Genomic DNA, 26299 nt, shown 5'->3' with positions numbered 1-26299 from the left:
TGAAGTAATGAGATATTTTCTCAGTGGACCTCCTCCATGTGTTGTGAATCACTCGAAATGTCTGGTGTCTAAGAATACGAAGGAACATTGCCACTTGCTCTTCGATACATATGTTGATGGTATCTTTAAGCGGTCCCTACCCCTTAATGTGCCCACAAGGTGGTTAAAAGGGGCTCTTTTCATCCTAAGCATGCTAGTAGCATCTACATCGCGCTCAAACGTGGAAGCATACGTGACGGCGGACCCAGAGTTGCGACAAATGACTCTTTGGTGGATCAAAAGCATCTAAGCCCGAAGCACAACTATGGGGGCAACCACGTGAATGAAAAGCCTCAACTACTTGGCCTGAATATTTTGATTTCGGGTAAGTAACAGCTTAATCATGCTAGAAGTTGAAACAAACAAGCCTTAAAACTAAGGGTAGAAGGAGGGAGCGGGTTATAGGTGCTTACAACCTTGGTAGAGACACGTTCAATCTTTCAACCTCACCATTAACGTCAAGATAGAAACCTCGTCGTCGAACCAATACCTGATGATTGGGTATTGAAGATGGTGCCATCTCTGTTGGTCGTGGATGTCAGGAAGAAAAGAGCTAGCACCAAGCCCTAACCTAATAATAATACATTGAAAACACTAGTTTTATCGAAACTTATAACTCATAAATTGGAATTCTCATCCCTCTAGACATCGGCGAGACCGGCGGAGGAAAGAGAAATCGAGGTATGGAGGAGGAGGCGGCTGAGTTTATGTATTGTAGTTGAAATTTCAAAAAAAAATTCTTTGTAGAGAGAGAGAGCGAACTTTTCCAGTTTGCAGCACCGAAAGCTACCGAGTTTCCTAATTTTTTCTCTTGTATGGATCCACCTAATGACGACACGCTGCCAAACTGTCGGCCAGGTGGGCCAGCGCGCGGGTCCCTCCCGCCAATCCATCCACCGCCCTCCAGCCCGGCTGTCGCTCCCCGCACATGTCACCGCTGCCAAATCTTCCCCGCAACGACGCTTTCCCCTGCCAAATCGCGGGTTTACCCGAACAAATCCAATCCAATCCCGATTCCTCCATTTCCATTCCCCGGTCCAAATCCACCGCCACCTTTCTCCCAATCCGTCGCTCTCAAGCTCGTCTTTAATCCCCGTTCCTACCACCCGCCGCCACCTTTCCCCACCTTCGCCCGCCTTTTGGAGACGTCGCGCGGTGGTGCGCTGGTGGTGCTGCTGCCGCTGCCGCTGCCGCTGCTGACGACGACCCACCCCGATCCGGCACGTTGTTGGCGAACGGAACAGTTCCCTCGCGCCGCGCACCCAGATTATTCGCCATTTCTTTTCTGGTTAATGAGAGTCGCGCCTGCCTGGCCTGCCCCTGTCTCCTCTCCCCTCCCTGTCGCGCTGTGCCTCTGCTCCCCAACCCTCGTCGCGTCGCCCCCAACCACCGCCCTGCCACGCCGCCGCGCCTCGCTGCTGCTGCTTCTGCTGCCGCTCCCGCCGCCCCCCGCCGACCCGGATCGCGCCGCCGCGAGGCGATCGGCGACCCAGGGCTCAGGGGAGGAGATCGCCCGTCGGCGCTGCCACCGCGCGCCGCCGAGCCGCGTCTCCTCCCGCCAGCCCGATCGTGGCCCGCTTCCCGCCTCCCGCGCGCCGATTCTCTCCAATACACGGGCTGTGCCACAGATGATACATGGTGCGTTGCCTGCCTGCTTCTGACTTGTCCACGCTCTGCGTTTCCCGTTACGTTCTGTTCCGTTTTTGTTTTACATACTTCAGATGCAATGTGTCGGGTTGCGGTTTTGTCTACTTCTGCCGCTGTAATTTCTCCCTGTTTTGGCCGGGTTTGGGGGGAGGATTTTGCGTGGTTTTGGAGCTCCTGCTCTGGGGTGACGGGGGAAAGCGAAGTGGAACAGTTCGCATCATGCGGAATTTCGGAGAATTCTATCCATTCCGCGGACGAATCCGTTGGATTTATCCGTGCACTTTGCTGGATCAAAAGAGTAGACAGTAGCGACAGGCAGTTGTCTGCTTCCACTTAGCTTGAGCCTTCTCTGGCTCAACATTTAGGATGTTCCACTCAGCTGAACTTGTTGTCTACATGACGAGAATGAAATAGAGCTCAGCGCTTTTAAAGGTTTTGCTGAATTGTGGAGCAACACCCTATCAATCCTTAAAGTCCAGTTTCAACACAACCTTGGTGAATATTCTAGTTTATTGTACATGGAAAGGAACTGAAAAATAATATTTGGCTGTCATGTCTCTACTCTCTAGTGCTGTTTATACCTCTCTTCTGAACGATTTTGGATAGTAATATATGCTTGTGCCCTTGTGGGATTCTACACCGAGCCAGAATGTACTCATTCTACTGAAATCGTACTAAATGCCATCATTCTCTTCCATATGATAATAAATTACTCTAGTGTACAATGTACATCATGCATCTCATTCCTTGGTTTGCTCTACATATCTCTATTTCTTCTGTCACCCATACCTGATATAGGTTCTCCTCCTCGTCAAAATTTTCTGTTTGGTATAGCGAAATAAAAAGTTCAGATTCAGATGTATGACCCATCATGTGATTTTGAGTCATCTGATAAGTTGAATCTGTCGCTTGTCGCATGTGCAGGCTCCCCTGTTAAACATTGTTATCGGCTCTCACGTATGGGTGGCAGACAAAGAATTATCTTGGATTGATGGGGAGGTCTTCAAAATTGATGGTCAAAATGCTCATGTCCGCACAACCAAGGGAAAGACGGTATGTGTCCATGAATTATGTTACATCTCTGTTACTTTTATGCTCTTCTCAGCTCCACATATATCTTTGCTTCGGAACAAAACCCTGCAATTCTTAGTTGAATCTCTGGCTTAGAGTGCAGTTCAAATATAACTTGATTTATCGTTTTGATGCTATCATCAGTTCTTGGGACCGCCCAGTTATATTTGCACACATACTAGTGATCATGTTTCCACAAACAAAATTCATAACAGTACTGAGTGATACCATAACTTTTCAGTAATAAGGTTCAGAATTCCCTTATGGGAATGCTGGTTTATAAGGTTAGCATTTAAAATACACTGGAATGGTATACACAATTTGATATGCAAACAGCTTAGATTCTTTAGTAATCTCATCTGTAGGAGATCCTACAGACATTCATGGGATTTCAAGGTTTAGCTTCTAAAATAACAGTTTTGGTCATCAGTAGGATCTCCTACATGCATTTGATCATTACCTTTTCCTAATCATATAGATATGTTCGCAAAAAGTTGTAAAAAGATAATTCCATGGCATACTTTAACGCCAACATCATTTCCACATTATAAGTCACACATTTTTTACGAGTATTTTTGTTAGTGGTCAAAGTTTTAATAATTGGTACAGTAATATTTGTGTATAGTTTTGAGAGAACCATTGACCTTGGCATCTAAACAATGATAATAGCAGTGGAATATTTATGCTTTAATGAATTCTTGACGATGAATAGAAGATCCCACTCGCCATATGTGCCTTATCATACCAGTATACCATCCATAGGCGGGCACAGGCTTATTCATGGGTATTCAGCTGAATACCCATTATTTTTTGCATCAAAAATTAGGTCCTATTCTTCCCACTGTCTAGCTATCCCATGGTAGCGTTCATCTCCAGTTGTAGGCAGATCGTTGTAGGCAGATCAGTCTCGCTCCAGTCCTAGGAAGCGATAGATTCAGCAATGGCTCTTTCAACTAAAGTTAGCTATTGACGGGTAGGCTTCTGTAACAAACTGTGAAACTTTGACGTTTTGCACTGGAACTTTTTTTTTTGGCTTTGAATACCCATTCTAATAATCCTGTGCCCGCCCATGATACCATCACATGCCCTATCAAGTTTTGTGTGTATTTTACCAAAACTTTATTGATGTGACCGATATGCCAAACAACCTTTTTATCATCTGCAGTAAATAGTATGCATAGAGCATAGCATGAAGTTTAGTTTTCTTTCATGACAACCACATGGTTACATTGTTGTTTGTACAACCAGGTTACTGCAAATGTATCAGATATACATCCTAAAGACACAGAAGCACCACCAGATGGAGTCGATGACATGACAAGGTTATCATACTTGCATGAGCCTGGTGTTTTGGATAATCTGGCTGTCAGATATGCGAAAAATGTTATATATGTGAGTGATCATTTCATTGTGATGTCAAGTACATGATCATTAAAACAACTGCCTTATTTTCCCCTAATGCTACTCTTTTTCCAGACCTATACGGGGAACATTCTGATTGCCATAAATCCATTCCAGAGGCTGCCTAATCTCGTTGATGTCCGCACCATGGAAAAATACAAAGGCGCAAATCTTGGCGATCTAGATCCTCATGTATTTGCAATAGCTGACGTCTCTTACAGGTGAATGCTTATACTAGAATTATTTGATGCCATTACTGATCTACATGATGAGGTCCCCTATAGGCCTATATTGATGGAACCGTTCTGCATTCATTTGAATAAGGAAACAGGCAAATGATGAATGAAGGAAAGAGCAATTCCATTTTGGTCAGTGGTGAAAGTGGTGCCGGAAAGACTGAGACTACAAAACTGCTGATGAGATATCTTGCATTTTTGGGTGGTCGGTCTGGTACAGGAGGAAGGACGGTTGAACAGCAGGTCTTAGAAGTAAGTTTGATTTCATAGTTGCAACATTTACACGCTGATAGCACATGTTCTCTACTGTTCAAACACTTAAGACATGAAATGCTCTTCAATGTAACGATTTTAGCTGTATTAATTCGTCATTACTTATCCTATGCATCCAGTCGAACCCAGTCCTTGAAGCTTTTGGGAATGCGAAAACTGTTCGGAACAATAATTCAAGGTACACACATCTTACTATGGAATCAGAAGATATTTTTTATGTTTCTTTGGCATCATCAAAGTAACATGGAGCTGGTAGTCATACTGCATGTGTTTCACAAACTACAACCAAAAGTATCATGCATAGCACAGTTTTCTTGGTAACCAAAAGTATGGGAAAATGTATGGAAGCTCTTTAGTTGAAGGAAACAAATCCTTTTGTTGAGAACAGTGGAGGAGACCTTAATGAAATATATTCATATATAGAAAAAAATTACAAGGATTCATAAGAACCGTGTCACAGCCCAAAGGTATATCTTTGCGGGACTACCTCTCGCTATCTTTTCTTTTAACGCTCCAGGTCGTTACAGCTTCGGGCTTATTCGGGTGCTACTTTGGCTAGTGATCCTTTGGATCGTTAGTCGGTTTGTTCTTCTTGGTGGTTCTTCCATTGCCTAGAAGATGAAGGAATAGACTGCACTTTCCCATCGAGACTGAGTTGCGAGCTATGGTTCTTTTGACAATAGAGGTGACTTGGCTATGGTAGTTCCTTGAGGATTTTGGTGTTGCTGTCACTACACCGGCTCCTCTTTTGTCAAACTGTATGGGTGCTATAAGTATTGCGCATGAACCAAATGAAGCATGTGCTCACAAAGCATATTGGTGTCGATGCTTCCTTCATGCGCTCCTGTGCAGGATCAAGTGGTAGCTCTATAGTATCTGTCTTCTGAGTTACCATTAGTGGACTTCTTCAGGAAGGCCAGGGCTACACCACAACACCACTTCTACCTCTCCAACTCACTGTTGGTGATCCACCATGTATTACTGTCCTGCCATGAGATGAGCATTCAAAATGAAACATGCGAGGAAATATGCAGCTTGTATTTCCTAGAAGATGGACAATACAACAGAATCAAATACAGCCTTTAGTAATTTATCTTCTCATTCTTGCTCACACTATTTTACTTACATACCTCTTAATGTTTTTTATCGACATGGTGCAGTCGGTTTGGCAAGTTTGTAGAGCTCCAGTTCGACAAAAGTGGGAAAATATCTGGTGCTGCTATTAGAACTTACTTGCTCGAGCGATCTCGGGTCTGCCAAACTAGTAGCCCAGAGAGAAACTACCATTGCTTTTACTTCCTTTGTTCAGCGCCTTCAGAGGTAAAGAAAAATTCCGTTATTGGTGTCAGCTTTACTACGTAAAATATCTTGTTCAAGCTGTTACATATGCTACTTTTTATGTCGAATCTGCTGTTGCAGGATATCAAAAAATATAAGCTGGGGGATCCATCTTCATTTCACTACCTCAACCAGTCATCTTGCATTAGAGTTGATGGAATCAATGATGCTGAGGAGTATCTTGCAACAAGAAATGCTATGGATATGGTTGGCATCACTGAGCAAGAACAGGTTTTGAATTCAGCCCTTTTCAGCAGGGATTTGCTCAGCTGTAGATATCACATTTTTTTACGAATGTGACGTTTTTACAGGAAGCTATATTCCGTGTTGTTGCTGCTGTGCTTCATCTTGGTAATATTAATTTCGCAAAAGGGAGCGAGGCAGATTCATCTGTAATAAAGGATGAGAAATCAAGATTCCATCTTGATACAGCAGGAGAGCTCTTGATGTAGGCTGATGTTTTAGTTCACCACTTCTATTTGTAATTTCATTACTATCCATGGTTAATATTTGTAATCTACGATACATTTGAATGCTTGTTACAGGTGTGACTGCGAGAAGTTGGAGAATGCCTTGATAAAGAGGGAAATAAATACGCCAGAAGGAGTGATTACAACTACAGTTGGCCCTAATTCTGCTACCATTAGCAGGGATGGCTTCGCAAAACAAATATATTCTCGCTTATTTGACTGGTAAAAAGACTTGACCACATTTTATGTACTGTAATTAGTCGTCTGTCCTTTCTAAGTTTATATATAATTCTACTATTGCAGGCTTGTCAATAGAATTAATGCATCGATTGGGCAAGATCCAAGCTCGGACAAATTGATTGGGGTACTTGATATATATGGTTTTGAAAGTTTTAAAACTAATAGGTGAGTAAGCACTAAGTTATTTTTAGAAAGTATAGTTACTAGGGAGTATCTTTATATGTGGTTGCTGAATACTCTTCGGTCTGCAACTAAACAGTTTTGAGCAATTATGCATCAATTTCACAAATGAAAAACTCCAGCAACATTTTAACCAGGTATGTGTAAAACTCATCTTGTTGCAATTTTCTTCTCCTCCTTCCTGTGCCAAGCAACCAGTGGTGTTTGTTTTCGCAGAATGTCTTCAAAATGGAGCAGGAGGAGTACACAAGGGAGCAGATCAACTGGAGTTACATAGAGTTTGTTGACAACCAAGATGTTCTTGATTTGATTGAGAAGGTATGAGTTGGTCACGGTTACATGCATTGACTCGCTTTTGTAAATTTCATTAACCCCCATCATAAAACTCTTCGTATTATTCACCCTTATAAATGTTCTGTAATCTGCCTCCTAGGAGGATTGTAACAAACTCTTATCTTTCTAAAGAAATGAAACACAGAAGTCTTTTGCGTTTTCTCGAAAAATAAATGTTCTGTAAACTTCAAGATTTATTTGGCTCAATTTCTCAAGCTTCTCTGATCTGTACACGAGTTCGATGCTAAGCTTAGCTTCCTTTGATCAGTCAGGCTGAATATGAAAAATTAAGCTCATTGCAACACATTGGTCTGTCTGACTTGCGACCAGCGTAGTTCAATCTTTGATGCAGTACATAAGTCAGCTGCATTGTCCAATATGAATGATACCAATCATCAATATACTTGTTTAGTCTGTACATCACTAGAAATTTCCTCCTACTTTTTTTTATGTTCGCATATTTAATCACCACCTTTTTGTGTCCAGAAACCAGGTGGCATTATTGCACTTCTTGATGAAGCTTGGTAAGTTTCAATGCCTTCTTTGTTGCCACTGCCAGGTTATTCTAGGATGTGCATGTTCAAATAAATAAGTAATTGGATCACTGTGCATTGCTGTGCTTATGCCTGCCTGATGGATAGAGCTGAAATTTCTGATTAAGTGCGTTGGTAGGAATAGAGCATGCCCAGATTTTTCTTCATAGTCTATCAGACTTTGTACCTGGTGTAAGCATCCAACCAACACTTGCTATCTAATTTTTCTTGTCTCAGCTGAAAGTATGTATTCCCAGATTTTTTTTCCATAGTCTAACAAGTTGTGTAATGTCCAAGAAACACTTGTTCGTTCATTTTTCTTGCCTTAGCCAGGGATATGCATTTTTACATGACATGATTTTGTGGGTACATGTTTCTGACAAGACTTCTTTCTTTCGGCGTCCTATATTCTGCAGCATGTTTCCAAAGTCGACACACGAAACGTTATCTCAGAAGCTGTATGAGAAGTTCAAAACTCACAAAAGATTTGCCAAACCAAAACTTTCTCGTACTGCATTTACAATCCAACATTATGCTGGAGATGTAAGTATTTTTCACATTATAACACTTCCTTTCTTCATGCATTTGCCTAAGTAAATCCATCTATCTTAATTATCTCCAGGTGACATATCAATCTGATCATTTCCTGGATAAAAACAAAGATTATGTGGTAGCAGAACATCAGGAATTACTTAATGCTTCAAGGTGCTCTTTTGTATCAGTGTTATTCCCACCAGCACCAGAAGAGAACACAAAATCATCAAAGTCGTCCTCAATTGCAACTCGCTTCAAGGTGACATTCTGCTATAGTTAAACATTTGTGTTAAGCTACAAATTGCTACTCCTGTTTTGCTATAACTTACCATAGCTTCAGGGGTCTTGGTGCAAAATGTTTTGTCCACTGAGGGAACCAAGAGTGAATTTATTTCAGTGTTTCCACTTTCTAAACCTAATTAAATGCTTTGGAAGAGATTAAATGGTTGTACTAGCTCACTTGATAGGGACATGCGTGATCATTGCCATTTACTTATTTACTTAGTGCTTCCTTGATTTTGTTGCTAGTTTTTGTGGAAAACAGTAAGAGGGAACATTGCAGCCACATGATACTAGATTGGGGAAACAGTACATTGTTAACGTGGATTTCCATGCCCGTAAATTCATAACAGGATTTAGCAGGGAGGACGTAGTTGACAGATTAGAAGAATAGGGATTCAGTTGAAATTTTAGTAAATATTAAGGATCTGTCCTGACATTTACTTCTCATTTTCTATATAGCGCTTTCATGGCATTATGTATCTGATAATTCATTGTATTTTCCAGATGCAACTTCATGAGCTCATGGAGACTTTGAGCTCTACGGAACCTCATTACATTAGATGTGTAAAACCAAATAGTGTTCTTAAGCCTGCTATTTTTGAGAACACCAATGTTCTACAGCAACTTCGATGTTCGGTAATAAGATACTTCATGTTTCTTGTAATTTTAGAGAAATTTAATGTCATCGTGTCCGTGATAATGGTTTTTTTTTGTATCATCTTAGGGTGTTCTAGAAGCAATCAGAATCAGCTGCGCTGGATATCCCACAAGAAAACTGTTTCGTGATTTTTTACATCGTTTTCGCATTCTTGCTCCTGAACTTTTAAAAGAAAAGTTAGTGTCACTGTTCAATCATGAATTTCATTTCTATGTTTGTTTCTTTAATCTCTAGCATGTCTACATAAGAATTCACACGCTCCTTTTCTGGTAGAAATGATGAAAAAGTGACTTGTCAAAAGGTTCTGGACAAAATCGGACTGCAGGGTTATCAGGTGAGCATACTTTTTATGTACTAAACCAAGAAGTTAACAACTTCCTAGTTTAGGTTCAACAAATTGGGCTGCCGCATAAGTACGATATAGACAACAGAAGTGTATGATCGTGGGGTAGTTAGGGCTAGATTTAATGAGGGTGGGCTGAATAGGTTGGTTTATACCTGAGTTCATTGTGGTTGGGTTGGGGTCAGCTATTTATTTGTGTAAATATGCTAGGGATGAGTTTAGGTTCAGATATTGGCTCATTACCAAATCTTTATGAGTTCTAAGTTCCATTTGTTTTAACTTCCTTTTCCTTCTTGAGATGGTTTTATAACGCATTCCGCAGCATACTCTAGAGATTCTTAATCAACTCCTTGCTTGCAACTGGTTAATAGTGGAATTTGTCGTTTGGACTGCTTTGTTTTCGTGCCTGAGTTTTTCTTTATTTTCTAAGAGTTTGTTCACTCAGTCCCGTAACATTTGGACCATATTTCTGATCAACAGATAGGACGAACTAAGGTATTCCTGAGAGCTGGCCAGATGGCTGAATTGGATGCTATAAGAACAGAAGCACGAAATACTGCAGCAAGAGGTGTTCAGGGTCAATTCCGTACGCATGCTGCTCGTGAGCAGTTCCTAATACTGCGCAATGCATCTGTTTGTTTGCAATCTTTTGTCAGAGGTAAATTCATTTTCAAATGACATCTGAACTGGAAATATGTGGTCATAGCAGTGATGGAGCCATATGCATATTTTAAGAGTTCCTTTGATTATTGCAGCAAGATTGGCATGTAAACTTCACGGATTCCTGAGACAACAAGCTGCAGCCCTGAAAATACAGAAAAATATACGCTGTTATTTTGCACGCAGAACATATTCTCAGCTATGCCTATCAGCCATTACATTGCAGACAGGGTTAAGGACCATGGCTGCTCGCAATGAATTTAATGCTAGAAATCAAAACAAAGCTTCTATCCAGATCCAGGTAGGTCAACTATTCTGGTATGTACTGCAGTGCTGCTTTCATTGGACTGCTGCAGGCAAACTTCTACCTCCTGCCATTTTTATATGATTCGTCTTCAGTTGCTTATATCTGGGCCATAACTATGATGTTGCAGTCTCGGTGGCGTCGCCACAGAGATAACTTAAGTTACATAAAACTAAAGAGAGCAGCATTGACTTACCAATGTGCTTGGAGAGGAAGGGTTGCAAGGAGGGAGCTGCGACAGCTCAAAATGGTACTTAAGCACCTGTTGTGGTGTTTTTTTTTTCTGGTAGGTTCCCTGGTAATTTGCTTTTGTATAAAGCTTACTTTTTGGTGCAAACTTTCTAGGCTGCAAGAGATACTCAAGCTCTAAAGGTGGCAAAGGAGAAACTGGAGGAACGTGTGGAAGAGCTAACAAGCCGCTTAAGCCTGGAAAAGAAACTAAGGGTTAATACTTGTTCTTGAAAATTGAATTTCTGAATATTAGTCTTATAGAAATTGCTGAGGATATGGTAAAACTGCAGTTTTTATCCATATATTGACATACCAGCTAATGGTCATACTTGTGTATACAATTTGCAGACTGATTTGGAGAAGTCCAAAGCAACAGAAGTTTCTAAACTGCAGTCTGCTCTTCATGACATGGAGCAGCGGGTGGAAGAAGTTATAGCAATACAGGAAAACGAATCAGCTAAAAAAGCTGTTGAAGAAGCTTTAGCTGAAGAAAGAGAAAAGATCAGTTCATTGACTTCTGAAATTGAGGGCCTGAAGGTATGCTCTTCAACTTTTTAACTAATGGAAATTCAATCGAACCGCATTAGAAAATACTTAAGCTATGTGTTGGTGTTATAGTTTTATACTACGGCTCGCATTACAGTATCTGCTCTAGTTTTCTGAAATGTAGCCTAAATTTAACTTATTTACGCATGGTGTGAAATAGTATGACAATAGAGAAATTTACTATGTCAGGTGCTACTAGTAGCAGAGCGAGAGGAAAACAATGTATCAAAGAAAGCACACGCTAATGCCCAGGAAAGAAATGAGGAGTTGAATAAGAAACTCGAGGATGCAGTTGAAATGAGCAAGCAGCTTAATGATATTGTGAAGAGGTTTGCAGTTGTTTTCAATTGTCTGAGTTTCTCTATAATATATCTTGTTGACACCATTTTCTTCTGCCCAAAGCTGCCTGAAATATCTCCACTATTCTGATTTCGAAAGTCGTAACTATTGCAAAATATATTTTATGGTGCCCCTAACAAAAAAAAAGTATAGCATGATCCTTTAAAAAAAATTATAGTTCTTGTGAGGTCCTACCTAAAGATTTTATGGAGTTACTTGAACTTGCATCTAAGTTTCTAAAGGTAGTTGTCTATTCTGTAAGCGTTCAGACTCCCATGTACTTGTGGTTCTCCTCCTGTAAAAAAAAAATCAACCAGTCACTTCCAGGGAGAAACGAGGTCTGAAATTGGTACTGCTACCATAATATGCGAGAACACTTAACTGAAATATATTAGGGGCGTCTGTCCCTTCATCATTATTCTTCCAAGAGATAATGATCTCTACTCATTGTTTTCTAAGGGAAGTTGTACTTGGAAAACTGTTAGCACAAGCCTCCTGCGTAACTTTGCACACTAATGCTGGCATGCAACAAAGACATGCGTGTGCACACATAAGATGGTGCACATTCTACGTTTCTTATGCTGTTTAGGGTAAACCTGAGCCTTTTTGGTTAGAGAACACTCGAATTCTCAGGTCTTAGATCCTTGATCCCTCAGTGTATCTCATTGCTTCTCGTCCTTTCCCTATCATCTCCCCCTCCCTTGAAAGCATTCGATTGTTGAATATAATTTTACTGACATAAGTACTCCAGTTCTTGGCAAATCGAAAATTTGCTCATCTGCTAGTTGGGATTTGGACCTGCGTAACTTTTGGAATTTATTATCTCAGTGGTGCTGTATCCAGAAAGTATTATTGCATGGGCGTTCTGTAATACCTTTTTGAAAACTTGGATGCCTTCTTACAATTTGAGGGATATTTATGTAAAGTGAGATATCCATTATTTCTGTTGTCCAATGCTTCCAGCAGTTATTGGAACAGGCCCCTTTTTTGGACTACGAATGATTCCTGACTTTGCTGGGTGCTGGTTGTATTAGAATCTAGTCCCCTAATTTTCTTGGCATTACTCTGAAAATGCCACATTTCGTTTTCTGTATGAACACAGACTAGAAGAGACTGTAAAAGAAGGAGAGGTCCTTTTGCTAGCAGAAAGGCAACAAAAGGAAGAAGCTAATGCTGCACTAGCTGAATCTCACCTAAGAGATCAAGCTTTTGCAATCAAGATTGAAGATGCCGAGAAACAAATCGCTCTTCTCCAGGAAACTGTTAAAAGGTCTGTCCCAGAAGTACATTTGAGCAGAGATTCTATTTAGTAATCAGCCATCAGCCCATCAATACTCTTTAGTTTGTACCTTTTATGAGTTCATAGTTATTTGAAAAGCATTCTTTTGGCGGGTGGGTACGTACCCTTATATATCATGGTTTCTGATAGCTTGCACTCTGCTGTGGAATGCAGATTTGAATATAGCATAACAAATCTGGAGTCTTCACTGGAAATTGAAAAGCAACAGCATGAGGCAAGTGTGATAGAACTAGCTGATGCACATGGTAAAATTGAGGAACTTCTGAGAGAAGTTGGGAACACTGATGAAAAGTCTACTCTGCTTCAGAGTACTATAAAAAGGTTTTTTTTTTTTGTTCCTGTTAACAAGTTACATAGGAATCCTTCGTATGAACCATAGTGTTACGAATTTTGTTGACATGTCCAGTAATATTTGTTCCTTCTTTTCATGGATATAGACTTGAAGAAAGATTGACCGAGAAGGATGCTCTATCAACTACAGAAAGACAAGAAAGTGAAGCTACTAAGAAATTACTCAATGAACTCCAGGGAAAAAATGAAGAATTACTCAAGAAATTTGAAGACAGTGAAAAAAATATTGTTCATTATCAAGACACCACCCAAAGGTGTGTTGCTTGATGTTTGCCTGACCTTATTTCTAGACCTGGGGACATTTTATTCTTATTTTATGTAGTTATCCATATTTTAGCTACTAACTTCCTAGTACTCTAGTGATCTTGCTGCTAGAGAACTGTGTCTATTATCATTTCATTGTCACAGCTGATCACTTGTTCCATTTTGATTTAGACTTGAGGAAAATATTGTGGCAGTGGAGATTTCCTTGAAAGCTGAAAGACAACACAATGATGCAATCATGAAACAACTAGCAGACACCCAGGTAGAAATTGTAGAACTACAGAGGAACCTTGAAGATGCTGATAGGAGAAACAGTGTGCTTCGGGATTCTTTAGAGAGGTTCTTTTCTTACCTTAATTTATTACTCAATATTATATCATCTCAAAACAATTCCCAATATTCTGCCAAATAACACTTCTGGTTAACAATCACCGACATTAATAATCACTCTTTCCTCATATCAGCAAGAGGGTTTACTCTGTTTTGGCTAGAATGATTTCGCCTTCCAAAATTAACAACATTTTTTTCTAGAATAAGAATGACAATATTTTGCTAACCAGGGAAAAGAATGCAATAGGCAATGAATTTATGTAAATACGATGAAAAAGAAAGGAGAAACAAATGACGAATATCTGAAGAAGTCGGAGGTTCTTGACAGGTCTAAGATATTGTACATCTTAGTTCTTACATGCTCGAATACAGGATCATACAAAGTACTGAGTATGATGACCCTAGCATGTCAGTAACAACTTATCATGTTTAACTGCTAACATATAGTTGAGCAAAACCACCAATGCTTAGAAGGGGTTCAGTGCTTGCTTTGTCAATCTTCATGTAGACTTAATCAAGTATAAGCTTCTGTCTTAGAAGTCAATGCAAAAATCAAATGAAGCGAAAGTGGACAGCTGCTAGTTGGAAAGAGATTGTTTGTACAATCAGAGAAGTGCTTTCTCTTCAATTGATGTGATATCAAGAGGATAGATACCAACCGACTGCTCTCTTTTAACTGCCATTTATGAAAAGTGTACCCTCTCCTGAATGTGGGCATGCAACAAATAACAAGGGATTACCCTCACTAACTAGTAGCATTCTCTTAAAGTATGACCTGAAGCCTGATGCAAAAATGCATTGAGAAATTAACAAAGATTATTTTTCTTTGAGAATATGCAATAAGCATTGCACCTCGTTGCATTTATAGAAAAAAAGGTTATGTGCAAGCCCCAACCCCAGCTTCTTAGCCCATGTTGACCCAGGATTTAGCCTTCGTCCTATCCAGTAGGCTAAGCACTGTTGTAGTCTCCCCACCGCAAATATGACCATTATTCTATTATTTTAGTGAAGATGCAAACGAACATCTGCAAAAAAAATCATTAGGAGAGAAATTAGCTACTAGGAGAGTTGAACATTTGGGCAGCCTAGTGCCATGATCAAAAATCAAAACGAAGACCAAAGATCAAGTGGCACTCACAACACAAGGATCACCCATACTCTTAGTTCTTTTACCGGAAAACTGTAGGGTGGCTCCGGCAGTAAAATTTATTAAAAAAAAGAAGAAGATATATACAAGCAGTTATTTACATGAGGGAGTGTACCAGAGGGAGGGAGGGACAGAGGAGGCCAACGCCTATACAACTTGATCAAGGCAGGCCTTAAGAGACATGCCCTCTTGGTCGGCTATGGGGTTGGCATGGTCCAGAAAGTAAGATTCTCATGTAGGGCAGAAATCCTATTTCCAAATCTACCATGCCGTTAGCATGATGACGTCATTCTCATGCGCAGCCTGGTAGGAGAGACCGCGAGAGTCACTTCCCACCAGTTGACGAGTTCTTCGCTGACCTCTGGGCCATACGCCCTTGATCGGATCCATTAAAGTGCCAGGCTGCATCCAAGGAAGTGCCAGGCCTTCCGTGCGAAGACACGATCTATGACCAGATGTCACATTGTCCTTCTCTCGGTGACAGCGGTGTGTGTGTAGCACAAATCATGCCACACAAGCCGGTCTGCTGTTCAGCTGTGATCAAGGCAAGTCAACCAAACATAGAACTTGACCTTGCCAGGTTGCCTACATCTTCCAGTTATGCTTCCAGGAAACGGCGATCATGCCATGGAAGAGCACCTTGCAGCATCCAGTATCAAAGAACTTTCAATGTTCTAACTGAACTGAATTGTTTGATATCATACTAAATTCCTTCATAACATAGAAAAGTTATATTGAGTTATACAAATGTCGCATAATTATCAGTTCCAGTTGTTTTCATTTGTCTTTCCCTGTGGGTAAAAGTTAGTTTATACATCTGCATTTTTATTGCTTCTAGCTTGACCCTGCTTGGCCAGGGATACAAAAAGCGCCCACCAGGGTAAAATTTCTTGTTTATTCCAGCCTGCCTATTATTTAGAGAATAGAATAACCGTGTTCCTGCACTTATGGATGTCTGCAAAGGGTTTTGAATCACGCAACTGTGCGATAAAACTACCCAAAAATCCATATATTTGTGGCATGCTAGAATATTTGCATCTGCGGAACAGTTGTGCAAAGATATGATCATATGTGCGCTAAACTGCAGCAACAACAACAACAACAACAAAGCCTTTATTCCCAAACAAGTTGGGGTAGGCTAGAGGTGAAACTCATAAGATGTCGTAACCAACTCATGGCACATGGATAGCAAGCTTCCACGCGGCTCTTTTCATGGCTAGTTCTTTGGTGATACTCCAGTCCTTCAGATCTCTCTTTACGGACTTGTCCCATGTCAAGTTTGGTCTACCCCATCCTCTCTTGACATTATCAGCACGCTTTAGCCGTCCAATATGCATCGGAGCTTCTGGAGGCCTGCGCTGAATATGTCCAAACCATCTTAGATGATGTTGAACAAGCTTCTCTGCAATCGGTGCTACCCTCGTATATCACCATTCCGGACTCAGTCCTTCCTCGTGTGGCCACACATCCATCTCAACATGCGCATCTCCGCCACACCTAACTGCTGAACATGCCGCCTTTTAGTCGGCCAACACTCAGCACCATACAACATTGCGGGTCGAACCGCCGTCCTATAGAACTTGCCTTTTAGCTTTTGTGGCACTCTCTTATCACAAAGAATGCCAGAAGCTTGGCGCCACTTCATCCATCCGGCTTTGATCCGGTGGTTCACATCTTCATCAATATCCCCATCCTTGTGAAGGATTGACCCCAACTCCCCAAGTATCGAAAGGTGTCCTTCTGAGGCACCACCTGCCCATCCAGACTAACCTCCTCCTCGTGCCTAGTAGTACTAAAACCGCACATCATGTGCGCTAAACTGCAATGTACAAAAAAAGTACCCCCCCCCCCCTCCGTTCGGAAATAAGTGACTCAGCTTTACGTATTTCAGTGTGTACATACATCCGTATCTATATAAAGTTGAGTCACCTATTTCTAAACGGTGTTTGTACATTATTTTGTCTTTTTTGTATAGTGCACATATAATCATTTTTTGCCCAACTTTTTCCAGGTGCACATGCTAGCATATAGCACATATATACGTTTTGTATTCACAAGTATGACTTGTGGAAACCCTTTGCACTCACCCATACAGACACATATGCCGTTCCCAACAACAAGACCATGAAAGCACTTAATGCTGCTGAAGTAAGAACTAAGTGAAGCACAATTGATTATGCAATCCATGGTGCTAATTAAAAAGATGTTTTAGCTACTTGGTGCCATACAAGTGCAATATCATGAGATGTGTTGGTAATTGGAAGATAGAAAATTAAGAGGCTGTAAAATGAACTAGCTGACCAGCAGTAAAATTGTTATTGAACAAACAAAATATGATTTATAATGGGAAATTAATCTGCTTGAGGATAAGGCGTGCATGTTAGTTCTTTGTGAGAATTATCGTAAGCTTGTCCTGCACTCTGACTTGCATTACTCATTCTTGTCTTTTGAATTCTATTAGCCTTTCATATAGGAAAGTTCAGTGTCTACTATAAATCCCATTGATGTTGTTTTATTTAATTATTTTGCATAAACCTAGACTTGACGAAGAATCTACCGCAAGAGAGGCCTTATTGGTAGCTGAAAAGCAAGAAACCGAGGTGACCAAAAAAACACTAACTGAAGCTCTGGATCAAATCGAGGAACTAGTTAAGGAAATTGAGTGTGCTAACAACAATATGCATCAGCTTCAAGATAGTATACAAAGGTCTGAATACTCCAAGAAAGCAGTCATTCATGAAACCTCTACGTGAACCTGTTTTTTACTGTTTTCTGTCCATGAATGTAGACTTGAGGAAAGTGCATCTGCAACAGAGGCAGTTTTACTAACAGAGCACCAGGAAAAGGATGCGACATCAAAAGCACTAGCAGAGGCAGAAGTGAGGATTGAGGGTTTACTGGATGAAATTTCTTCTGCTAACAGAAATATTGATCTACTTCAAAATACTGTAAAAAGGTTCGTGTTTCTCATGAAGGAGACTTATTTGAGTAAACTTTACTACTGGATAATTACTTGCACATCACGCATTTACCTCCACATGCAAACATTATGCTAAATAGGCTTTTAAAGCAGTACTCTGGTGGTATTTCCTTTCACTCGAGTACTTCACAACCATGCGCTTCAGTTTCACTAATGTTTTTCTCTTCTCATAAACTTCCTCTGGTGTGAGTTGTGATAATTAGTGTTTTGACACATCATACCTAAATGTAATTGATAAATTTGGTTGGCTATCATCCCATTACCGCCGTAGCTGGAGTGAAAGAAAATAATGATAATTCTTTCCAACATTAGAGTAAATATAGAGTAGGTAACATGATTCATTTGTTCTGAGACTGGGCGAGAGATAAACTCAACTTTGAAAAGAAGAGATCCAATGTCTTCGTGTGGAACCAGTGGAGTGAGTGCCCTACCATATAGTGGTAGATGTGGTGCCGGTGGTGTATTTCCCTAGCTCATGATAGGGTTCTTTTTGTAACCCTTTTGTACCATGCGTATGCCTTGTACGCTGCTCTCTTTTCTTCTAATAAAAAGTTCGGCCTCTGGCCCTTCGAAAAAAAAATAAAGTCAACTTTGAAAAGAAGAGATCCAATGTCACAATTTTGTAAAAACAGGTTGACCAGGAAGTAAGCACCAGATTTTTGATTCAGCTGTGCTGAAGGTCATGTAGAATATGTTCCTTTGAAGGCAATATGCGGGGGTAATTTGGATCTTGAGGCACAATGTAGTAGTTGGCTAGTTGCTAAGTAATCTGATCTCATGTGATCAGATAGTTTCTCCCTCGCCAAATTTATGGATCACGGTTTATTATTTAATCCTGAACATAGGTTAGAAGAGGGTGCAACAGCAACGGATACGCTTTATTTAGCAGAAAGGCAAGCGCATGATCAAACCAAGAAAGCTTTCTCAGAAGCTCAAGAAGTAAACCAAGAATTGCTTGGGAGAGTTGAAGAAGCTAATGAAAAAATTGAGCATCTTCTGGAGGATATGGAAAGGTCTGTTTATTGATCGAAGTTAGCTGCTAGCTACCAATAAAAGAGCTAGCAGCTAACTTCGATCATCGTGCACTAACTGGTACTACAGAGTCCGACTCCTATGTTTTCAACTTTGTGAACTAACACGTATTTCCTTCATGTCAATAAATATAGACTTGAAAAAGATGCAACGACCAGAGAGTCCCTGCTTCTTAAAACAAAGCAAAGTTATGATGATACCATAACTGAGCTACTTGAAGCTCAGGAGGAAAATCAACGGTTAACGAGCAGAATAGAGCACTCGGATAAAAAAATTGATCTGCTTGAAGTTTCACTAAAAAGGTTTAATCTCTTTGCTTTTAACAAGTATCTTGAAGATCGAAACCTGCGCTTGTTGGTATAGGTAGTTAGTGTAAATTTTTTCTTCTTTGCACATAGACTTGAAGAAAGTACAGCGGTCCTAGATTCTCAATTGGCAATTGAAAGACATGAAAACAGCAAAATAAGGAGCGAACTATCTGATGCTTGGCAACGGATCGAGGAATTACGAAATGAAGCGCAAGATAACCATGCAAGTCTAGCAGAACTTGACAACACAATAAGGAGGTCTGTCATTTCTCCTATAGGATTAATCAGGCTTCTCCTCTGACCTGACAGTACTAACATTATCTTTTATCTTCAATTGCATTATGCAACAACGTGTTACCATCATCATGTGCATAGACTTGAAGAAAATGTCAGTGCAAAGGAGACTTTGTTACTAACTGAACGAGAACAGAATGCTTCAACCTCAAAATTGCTTGCAGAAGCACAGTTGAAAATTGCTGAACTAATAAAGAATGTTGAAGACTCGCATAGGAATTCTGACAGCCTTCAGGCTACCATAGAAAGGTCAGATTGCTGTACTTATGTTGAAAGGTGTGGTGTGTGTGCACAGGTTTTGGTGTGTGTGTGTGTGGTTGGGGGGGAGGAGGGGGGGGGGGGGTCACTCACACTACATGCAGTGTTGGTTGGTACCATCCTACATATTTCAGATTAGAGTTGCAATCATGCACCTACTTCTCTTTGTCAATGTTACATGTTAAGTAATAGTACCAAACTTTTTCCCTCTTCACATTGACAGGCTTGAAGAAGATGGCACTGCTAAAGATGTCTTGCTGCTAACAGAAAAGCAAGCACATGAGGCAACTCGAAAGATTCTAGTTGAAGCTCAGGAAAAAAATGAAGAATTGCTCATGAAAATTCACGATAATGATAAAAATATTCTTCAGCTTCAGTTTACTATACAAAGGTACATGATAGTTCCTTAAGGCTCGACATTTTGTTATAGATCCCATGTCATCTCTCAAATACTTAGGTATTTCAACCTTTTTTCCATGTACGAACACAGGCTTGAAGAAAATACAGCTACAAAGGAGAATTTGTTGTTGCGAGAAAGAGAGCAAAATGATGCAACAACTAAGGCACAATTTGAGAGCCAAGAAAGAAGTGAACAATTACTAAAGAAATTTTTGGATGTTGACAGGAAGATTGATCTTCTTCAAGATACCATAGAAAGGCACTTCATCTTTCTAGTCTTGAATATATATATCTGTATGCTTGGTAGTCCTTTTTTCTCTTTTTATGAGATGTTAGTGTTTGATACCCACTTCTTCAACATAATTCAGGCTTGGAGAAAATTCAACAACAAAGGATACTTTGTTGCTATCAGAGAGGCAAGAGAAGGATGCAATTAAGAAAGCACTTACTGAAGCTGGAGAGAGAAATGAAGAATTACTAATGAAAATCGAAGATACTAATGAAAAAATTGAAGATCTTCAGAATACCATAATTAAGTCCGTACCTTCACTAATACTTCTTGATGTTTCATTATTCTGTTCTCACCCATCCACATATGCACACACTCTTTAACCCACTTCCGCTTATAAAGTCCAATGTTTATTTGGAATACTGTTGATATTTCCATTTCTCAGATTATGACGTTATAGTTTTGTGTTTGCAAATAAAACAGGCTTGAAGAAAATATAGCAGCAAAAGATGTTTCTTTAGAAGCTGCACGGCAAGAAAATGACTCAATGAGGAAATCTCTTACTGAAGCTCAACAGAAAAATGAGGAATTACTCAGAAAAATTAGTGATAATGAGTACAGGATCCACTTACTTCAAGACACAGTGCAGAAGTTAGTATATTTATTCTGCATTCAGTCTGCTGCCACTGAGTTTCTAACAAGAAAAACATCATTACATGATTATCAGTAGTGCATGTTCCTGACATTAATCGCTGATGTTATCCTTTTGAAGTCTAATTTATTTTCCTGAAACCAGGATTCAAGTAGATGCAATATCAAGATTGTCTTCATTTGTAATGGAAAAACAAGATACTGATGTCGCCAAGAGAGCTCTTACTGAAGCTCATGAAAGAAATGAAGATTTATTGAAGAGAAATGAAGACCTACTCAAGAGGAATGATGATTTGATCAAAAAAATTGAGGAGTCTGGGAAAATTGTAACTCACCTTCAGGAGTCCTTACAAAGGTGCATTTGCATTTTTTTATATGCTTCATTGTCTCAAAAATACTGATCGGGTTCTGTTCCCTATCTTCTGAACTTCAATTAAACAATTATTGTCGATCCTTCCATAAACAGACTTGAAGGAAAAGCAGCCAACTTAGAAGCCGAGAATCATGTTCTCCGTCAACAATCAACTGCTACTCCACCTTCTACTGCCAAATCTCCAGCCTTACGTTCAAAGACCATGAGGATCCATGTAATGCAGCTTTGATGGGCCTGATGTATACATATATGATAATGATTATTTGGTTCTCATAACTGATACTGTGGGTATATGCTGCAGAGAAGCCAAGAGAATGGCCATGTTTTGAACGGTGAACTAAGACAGACTGAGATGAGGCCATCAGAAGCAACACCCCCAGTGGTGAGTTATATCAAGTTCATATTTGTACATAATTTATGTGACATGTTTTTAATATAGTAGAACCATTAAACTTATTATAGGGCAATGCTCCTGACTTGAGTAATCAAAAAGACGTTGAACATGGGGAGAAACTGCAAAGAGTGCTTAATCAGAAATATCAGGTATTTTGCTAATATGATTGCTAATTCTCCATGTTCAATTCAATCATTAACCTAGTTTGGAGATGATCATTTTGTTACTTTTTGGAAGTCTCCGCAGCCCCAGCAGCCCCAAGATGATCAGCAGTGGTTGCTAACTTGCATTTCCCAATATCTTGGATTTTCTGGGAGCAAGCCTGTTGCCACTCTTCTTATATACCAATGTCTTCTTCGCTGGAGATCATTTGAAGCCATGAAGACTGGTATCTTTGACAGCATTCTACATGCTATGAACTCTGCAATAGAGGTTCCTCACACTTTCTTAGTTTCTTTGGATTTGTAGTGACTCTTCCATCATTTTTATGCAGCATCGATGACATAGGGTACAACTTCTGCTTGTTGCAATAGAATTATAGAAGAATGTCATTTACCCAATATCTCATTGCAATAGAACTCGAATGGATCTTGTTTATCCAAATTTCTACTCCCTCCGTTGCATATTAGTTGTCGCTGATTTGGTACAGCGACAACTAATATGGAATGGAGGGAGTATTATACAACATGTACAGAACATCATAATTGGTAAGATTAGGATCCATGTTTCCCGGAATGTCTGATAAACATGGAAATGTTGAAATTACCTATAGTAACAACTTATGTACCATACTTTTCAGTTTTTCAAATTGCTGGCAAAACTACATCATGCAATTGCTATAGAGTTGGCTACTTGTCCTGATGTTGGGTTTCCCTTTTTTGAAGGCTCAAAATGATGTAAAAACATTGGCCTATTGGTTGTCCAATTTATCTGCATTGACAGTTCTCCTTCAACGATCATTCAAAACTACTCGAACCGCACTCTCAACCCCGCAAAGGCGGAGATTTTCGTCTGAGAGAATATTTCATACAAGTCAAACTTCAAATGCCGGTCTTGCTTCTCTTGGCCAGTCAGTTGTTGGAGCTACCGGGTTACCCCAAGTTGAAGCAAAATATCCAGCTTTGCTCTTTAAACAGCAACTTGTGGATCTAATTGAGAAGGTCTATGGTATGATAAGTGACAGCGTGAAGAAGGAGCTAAACCCTTTACTTGAATTGTGCATCCAGGTGCTGCTACCTGCTCTTTTTTGGGAACAAAAAAAACTTCATGCCGCAATGTTAAGATGGCTAAATATGGAATCTATTTCAGGATCCACGAACTTCTCACTCAAACCTAGCAAAAAGCCATACAAATGGCTTGGGCCAACAGAAGCAACTAGCACATTGGTTAAGCATCGTGGAAGTCCTCTCCAACTATTTGGATATATTAAAGGAGAACCATGTAGGTGCAAAATCATCATGAGTTAATGGCACCTGTTCATAAATGTGTCTTAATCAATTGTATTCACAGGTTCCATCAATTTTGGTGAATAAACTGTTTGTACAGATATTTTCGCTGATTGATGTTCAGCTATTCAACCGGTAAACATTTTGTCCTTGTCTCATGTATTGATATATGTATAAGCTTCTCTAAGATCTTACCCTTGGAAACAGGCTCATTTTGCGTCGTGAGTGCTGTTCGTTTAGCAACGGGGAATATGTCAAAGCTGGACTAGCTGAACTAAAACATTGGTCTGAAAATGCTACTCGAGAGGTATTCATTTCCCTGTTTTCAATTTTTTTTCCCAAAGCTATTGGCTTATGTGTTATATTTGACACAGTTTGCAGGTTCAGCCTGGGAGGCACTAAAGCATATCAGACAGGCTGTTGATTTCTTGGTGCGCCTTTTTCGCTTATTATGAAATTGCAGTGCCCAATAACGTTTTAATCACGAACACATTTTATCTCTACTGTTCTCTTTTGCCAGGTGATTTCTCTAAAACCAATGAGGACATTAAGAGAGATACGTACTGACGTGTGCGAAGTAAGTATTTGATTTGACATGGACTAATTTTCTTAATAAGAGACCGAGATTCGTCCACTGCCAGTCCTTTACCTTCATAAGTTGTACTCCTAATATTTGTATGAATTCTTCAGGCCCTCAGCATACAGCAGCTAGAGCGAATAGTTAGTATGTACTTGGATGATGTCAATGGTACAAACACTATTTCAGCGGAGGTGAGATGATGTACCTTAAGTTAATATTTTGTCAGATGCGATCTACCATTACTAAAGCACCGAATCTCATCAGAATTCTGAACTTAAGAATGCAACTCTGAAGTTTGAGTGCACTTTGGCGAGTAGTACTAGGAAGGATGGCCTCCTAGGAAATCCTCATGTGGCACCCTCATTTTACTTCGACTTAAAAAGCATATTATTTGGGTTTGCTAGAATAGTGGTTTGTTTTTTATTTACAAATGATCTGTTGAATGATATATGCTTTCACTATATCTATTTACAGTTCGCATCAAGCTTGAAAGCTGCTGCGCGTGAGGAAGCAAATACCGTCACAACTTTCTCTATACTGCTAGATGATGATTCTAGGTTTGTTGCATTTATTAAATTATTTTTTACTTCTTAGGGCCTCCTAATGTCGATGGCTCATGGTTTCACCTTTTCATTCCTCATTTGCAGCATACCCTTTTCACTTGATGATATCACGAAGACAACGCCAGTCATTGAGATGGCTGTTGATGACTTGCTACCATTTTTCCGTGAGAACCCAAGCTTTGCGTTTTTATTGCAAAGAGGGGAATAGGTATTCTTTCTCACAGCAGAGCCTCAGTTGTGGATAAATCAGGGGTTCCTGTGGTAGGGTGTACAGTATGTGTGATTCTTTTTATACTAGGTAGCAGGCCATTGAAGTGTAGTTACTAGGAGAGCTTAGGCGTCTGATTTTGATTGATTGGTTCGATGATTGTAAATTTGCATCCAGTTTTCCATGCCGTGTTTTTTTAATCACTGTAGCCTTGTATACCGGGGGATAAGGGCAAGAGGCCCTTGGTTAAGCATAGTAATACAAAGTTTTGCTGTAACTAGTCAAGGTGTACATGTGTTGTAAATTGGTACAGAAAATAAATAGTTTCTCTGGTGGTATAGAATAATTGGTTTGGTGTTGAGTGGTTTGTGCTTTCTATTCTTTATCGTTTGTTCAGTTAGTTCCATGCTGTTTTTTTGGTGGTGGCTGTGTTCGGACTAGACGGTGTGAGTTGTTGCTATGCTTGTTGCTCGCAGTGAGTGGTATTGTTCTTGTACTCAAACCTCTACCTTCTATAAAACTAGTACAAATGCCCGTGCGTTGCCACGGGAAAAAAAATCATGTACACACTGATACATATATTTCTCCAGTTTTTTCTCTGACGGCATGTTGTTATGTACATGGGTGCTCCAATTCTTTTTCTGATTGTCGCTTGTTTTCCACCCTCAAATACATCTTCTCTACCACCATTGCGAAGTTACCTAATTTTGTTGTCCCCGGCTCCCCGTACTCCCTTTTGCACCGTCATTGCTATCTTGTCTAGACTCCGCGCATCTTTGTCAAATCATTGCTTTTTTCAACGGCAGATTGAAGCCCTCATCATTCTTCTAGTGGAAACGGTAAGAAAAGATGATGTCTTACCTAAATATAAGCCTGAAGGAAACTGAAAAAAGGAAGCAAACATGAAATTTTGGGACAAAATGCAAACTGGAGATGAAAATATCACTTGACGATAGCATTTAGAACTCCAGTAGCCTAATCTACACATGGTAGAAGCATTATCAGTCCACAATAATCAACTGAAGCACACTTGTAAGAATAAAAATCGGTGATACGGCGGCACAAATCTTGTCGACCTCCTGTTCTGGCAGTTAGCCAATCAGCCACGGGAAATGGAACGTTGTAAGCAGGAGAAACAAAACCGAGATCTGGTCGTCATCGCCCACGCCGGGAGCTCTAAGCCCTTCCTCACTTACAGTACAGAGCAGAAAATAAGCACTACTTCTCCTTAGGATCATCACAAATGGAACTCACGCCTTCTTACTTATTTTGCTATTCGTTTTTCATGAATTTCATTTAAAAAATTCAAAACTAATTGTATGGATTTATGAAAATGAACTTATTGTTACTATCTCCATAAAACAGAATGTATTGTTGTTTTCCTAGTTACATTGCAATTTCAAAAAGAAATCTAATAATTTTATGATGCTGAAGCGGAAAGGAACCTAAAAAATAATTTTAGGATTTCCTTATATTTGGACCGAAACCATGTGCCTAATCAACAAACCAAGAGTTGAGAAAATACAACATCTTCA

At 39.9% G+C, this 26299-nt stretch overlaps 1 protein-coding gene across 3 annotated transcripts; it reads left to right on the top strand.

Moving 5' to 3' along the window:
• Positions 1 to 1003: 1003 nt before the first annotated feature.
• LOC127343586 (myosin-17) lies at positions 1004 to 25125 on the top strand. Of its 3 annotated transcripts, none has more exons than XM_051369728.2 (53): positions 1004 to 1677; positions 2611 to 2739; positions 4006 to 4149; positions 4234 to 4379; positions 4490 to 4646; positions 4787 to 4845; positions 5828 to 5987; positions 6087 to 6236; positions 6317 to 6453; positions 6551 to 6697; positions 6779 to 6880; positions 6975 to 7032; positions 7112 to 7213; positions 7715 to 7752; positions 8178 to 8304; positions 8384 to 8554; positions 9082 to 9213; positions 9302 to 9411; positions 9509 to 9569; positions 10059 to 10236; positions 10334 to 10539; positions 10673 to 10792; positions 10888 to 10986; positions 11122 to 11310; positions 11509 to 11648; positions 12761 to 12928; positions 13112 to 13279; positions 13396 to 13563; positions 13745 to 13912; positions 17590 to 17757; positions 17839 to 18006; positions 18876 to 19043; positions 19197 to 19364; positions 19461 to 19628; positions 19746 to 19913; positions 20146 to 20313; positions 20413 to 20580; positions 20690 to 20857; positions 21034 to 21201; positions 21347 to 21556; positions 21668 to 21788; positions 21876 to 21956; positions 22037 to 22117; positions 22215 to 22400; positions 22853 to 23194; positions 23277 to 23408; positions 23478 to 23548; positions 23621 to 23720; positions 23788 to 23844; positions 23934 to 23990; positions 24104 to 24184; positions 24468 to 24550; positions 24641 to 25125. In XM_051369728.2, the coding sequence occupies exons 1-53, from the start codon at positions 1675 to 1677 to the stop codon at positions 24762 to 24764; spliced, it is 7143 nt and encodes a 2380-aa protein (XP_051225688.1). In that variant the 5' UTR covers positions 1004 to 1674; the 3' UTR covers positions 24765 to 25125. The 3 variants fall into 3 exon arrangements, with proteins under 3 accessions (XP_051225688.1, XP_051225687.1, XP_051225692.1); XM_051369727.2 differs by having other exon boundaries at positions 1005 to 1677; positions 22206 to 22400; XM_051369732.2 differs by lacking the exons at positions 1004 to 1677; positions 2611 to 2739; positions 4006 to 4149 and having other exon boundaries at positions 4242 to 4379; positions 4483 to 4646; positions 22206 to 22400.
• Positions 25126 to 26299: the final 1174 nt, after the last annotated feature.

Source organism: Lolium perenne, chromosome 3 (genome assembly GCF_019359855.2).
Source record: "Lolium perenne isolate Kyuss_39 chromosome 3, Kyuss_2.0, whole genome shotgun sequence".
NCBI lineage: Eukaryota > Viridiplantae > Streptophyta > Magnoliopsida > Poales > Poaceae > Lolium > Lolium perenne.
Note: the sequence above shows the minus strand (reverse complement) of the source record. Positions and strands in the feature narration are given on the sequence as shown.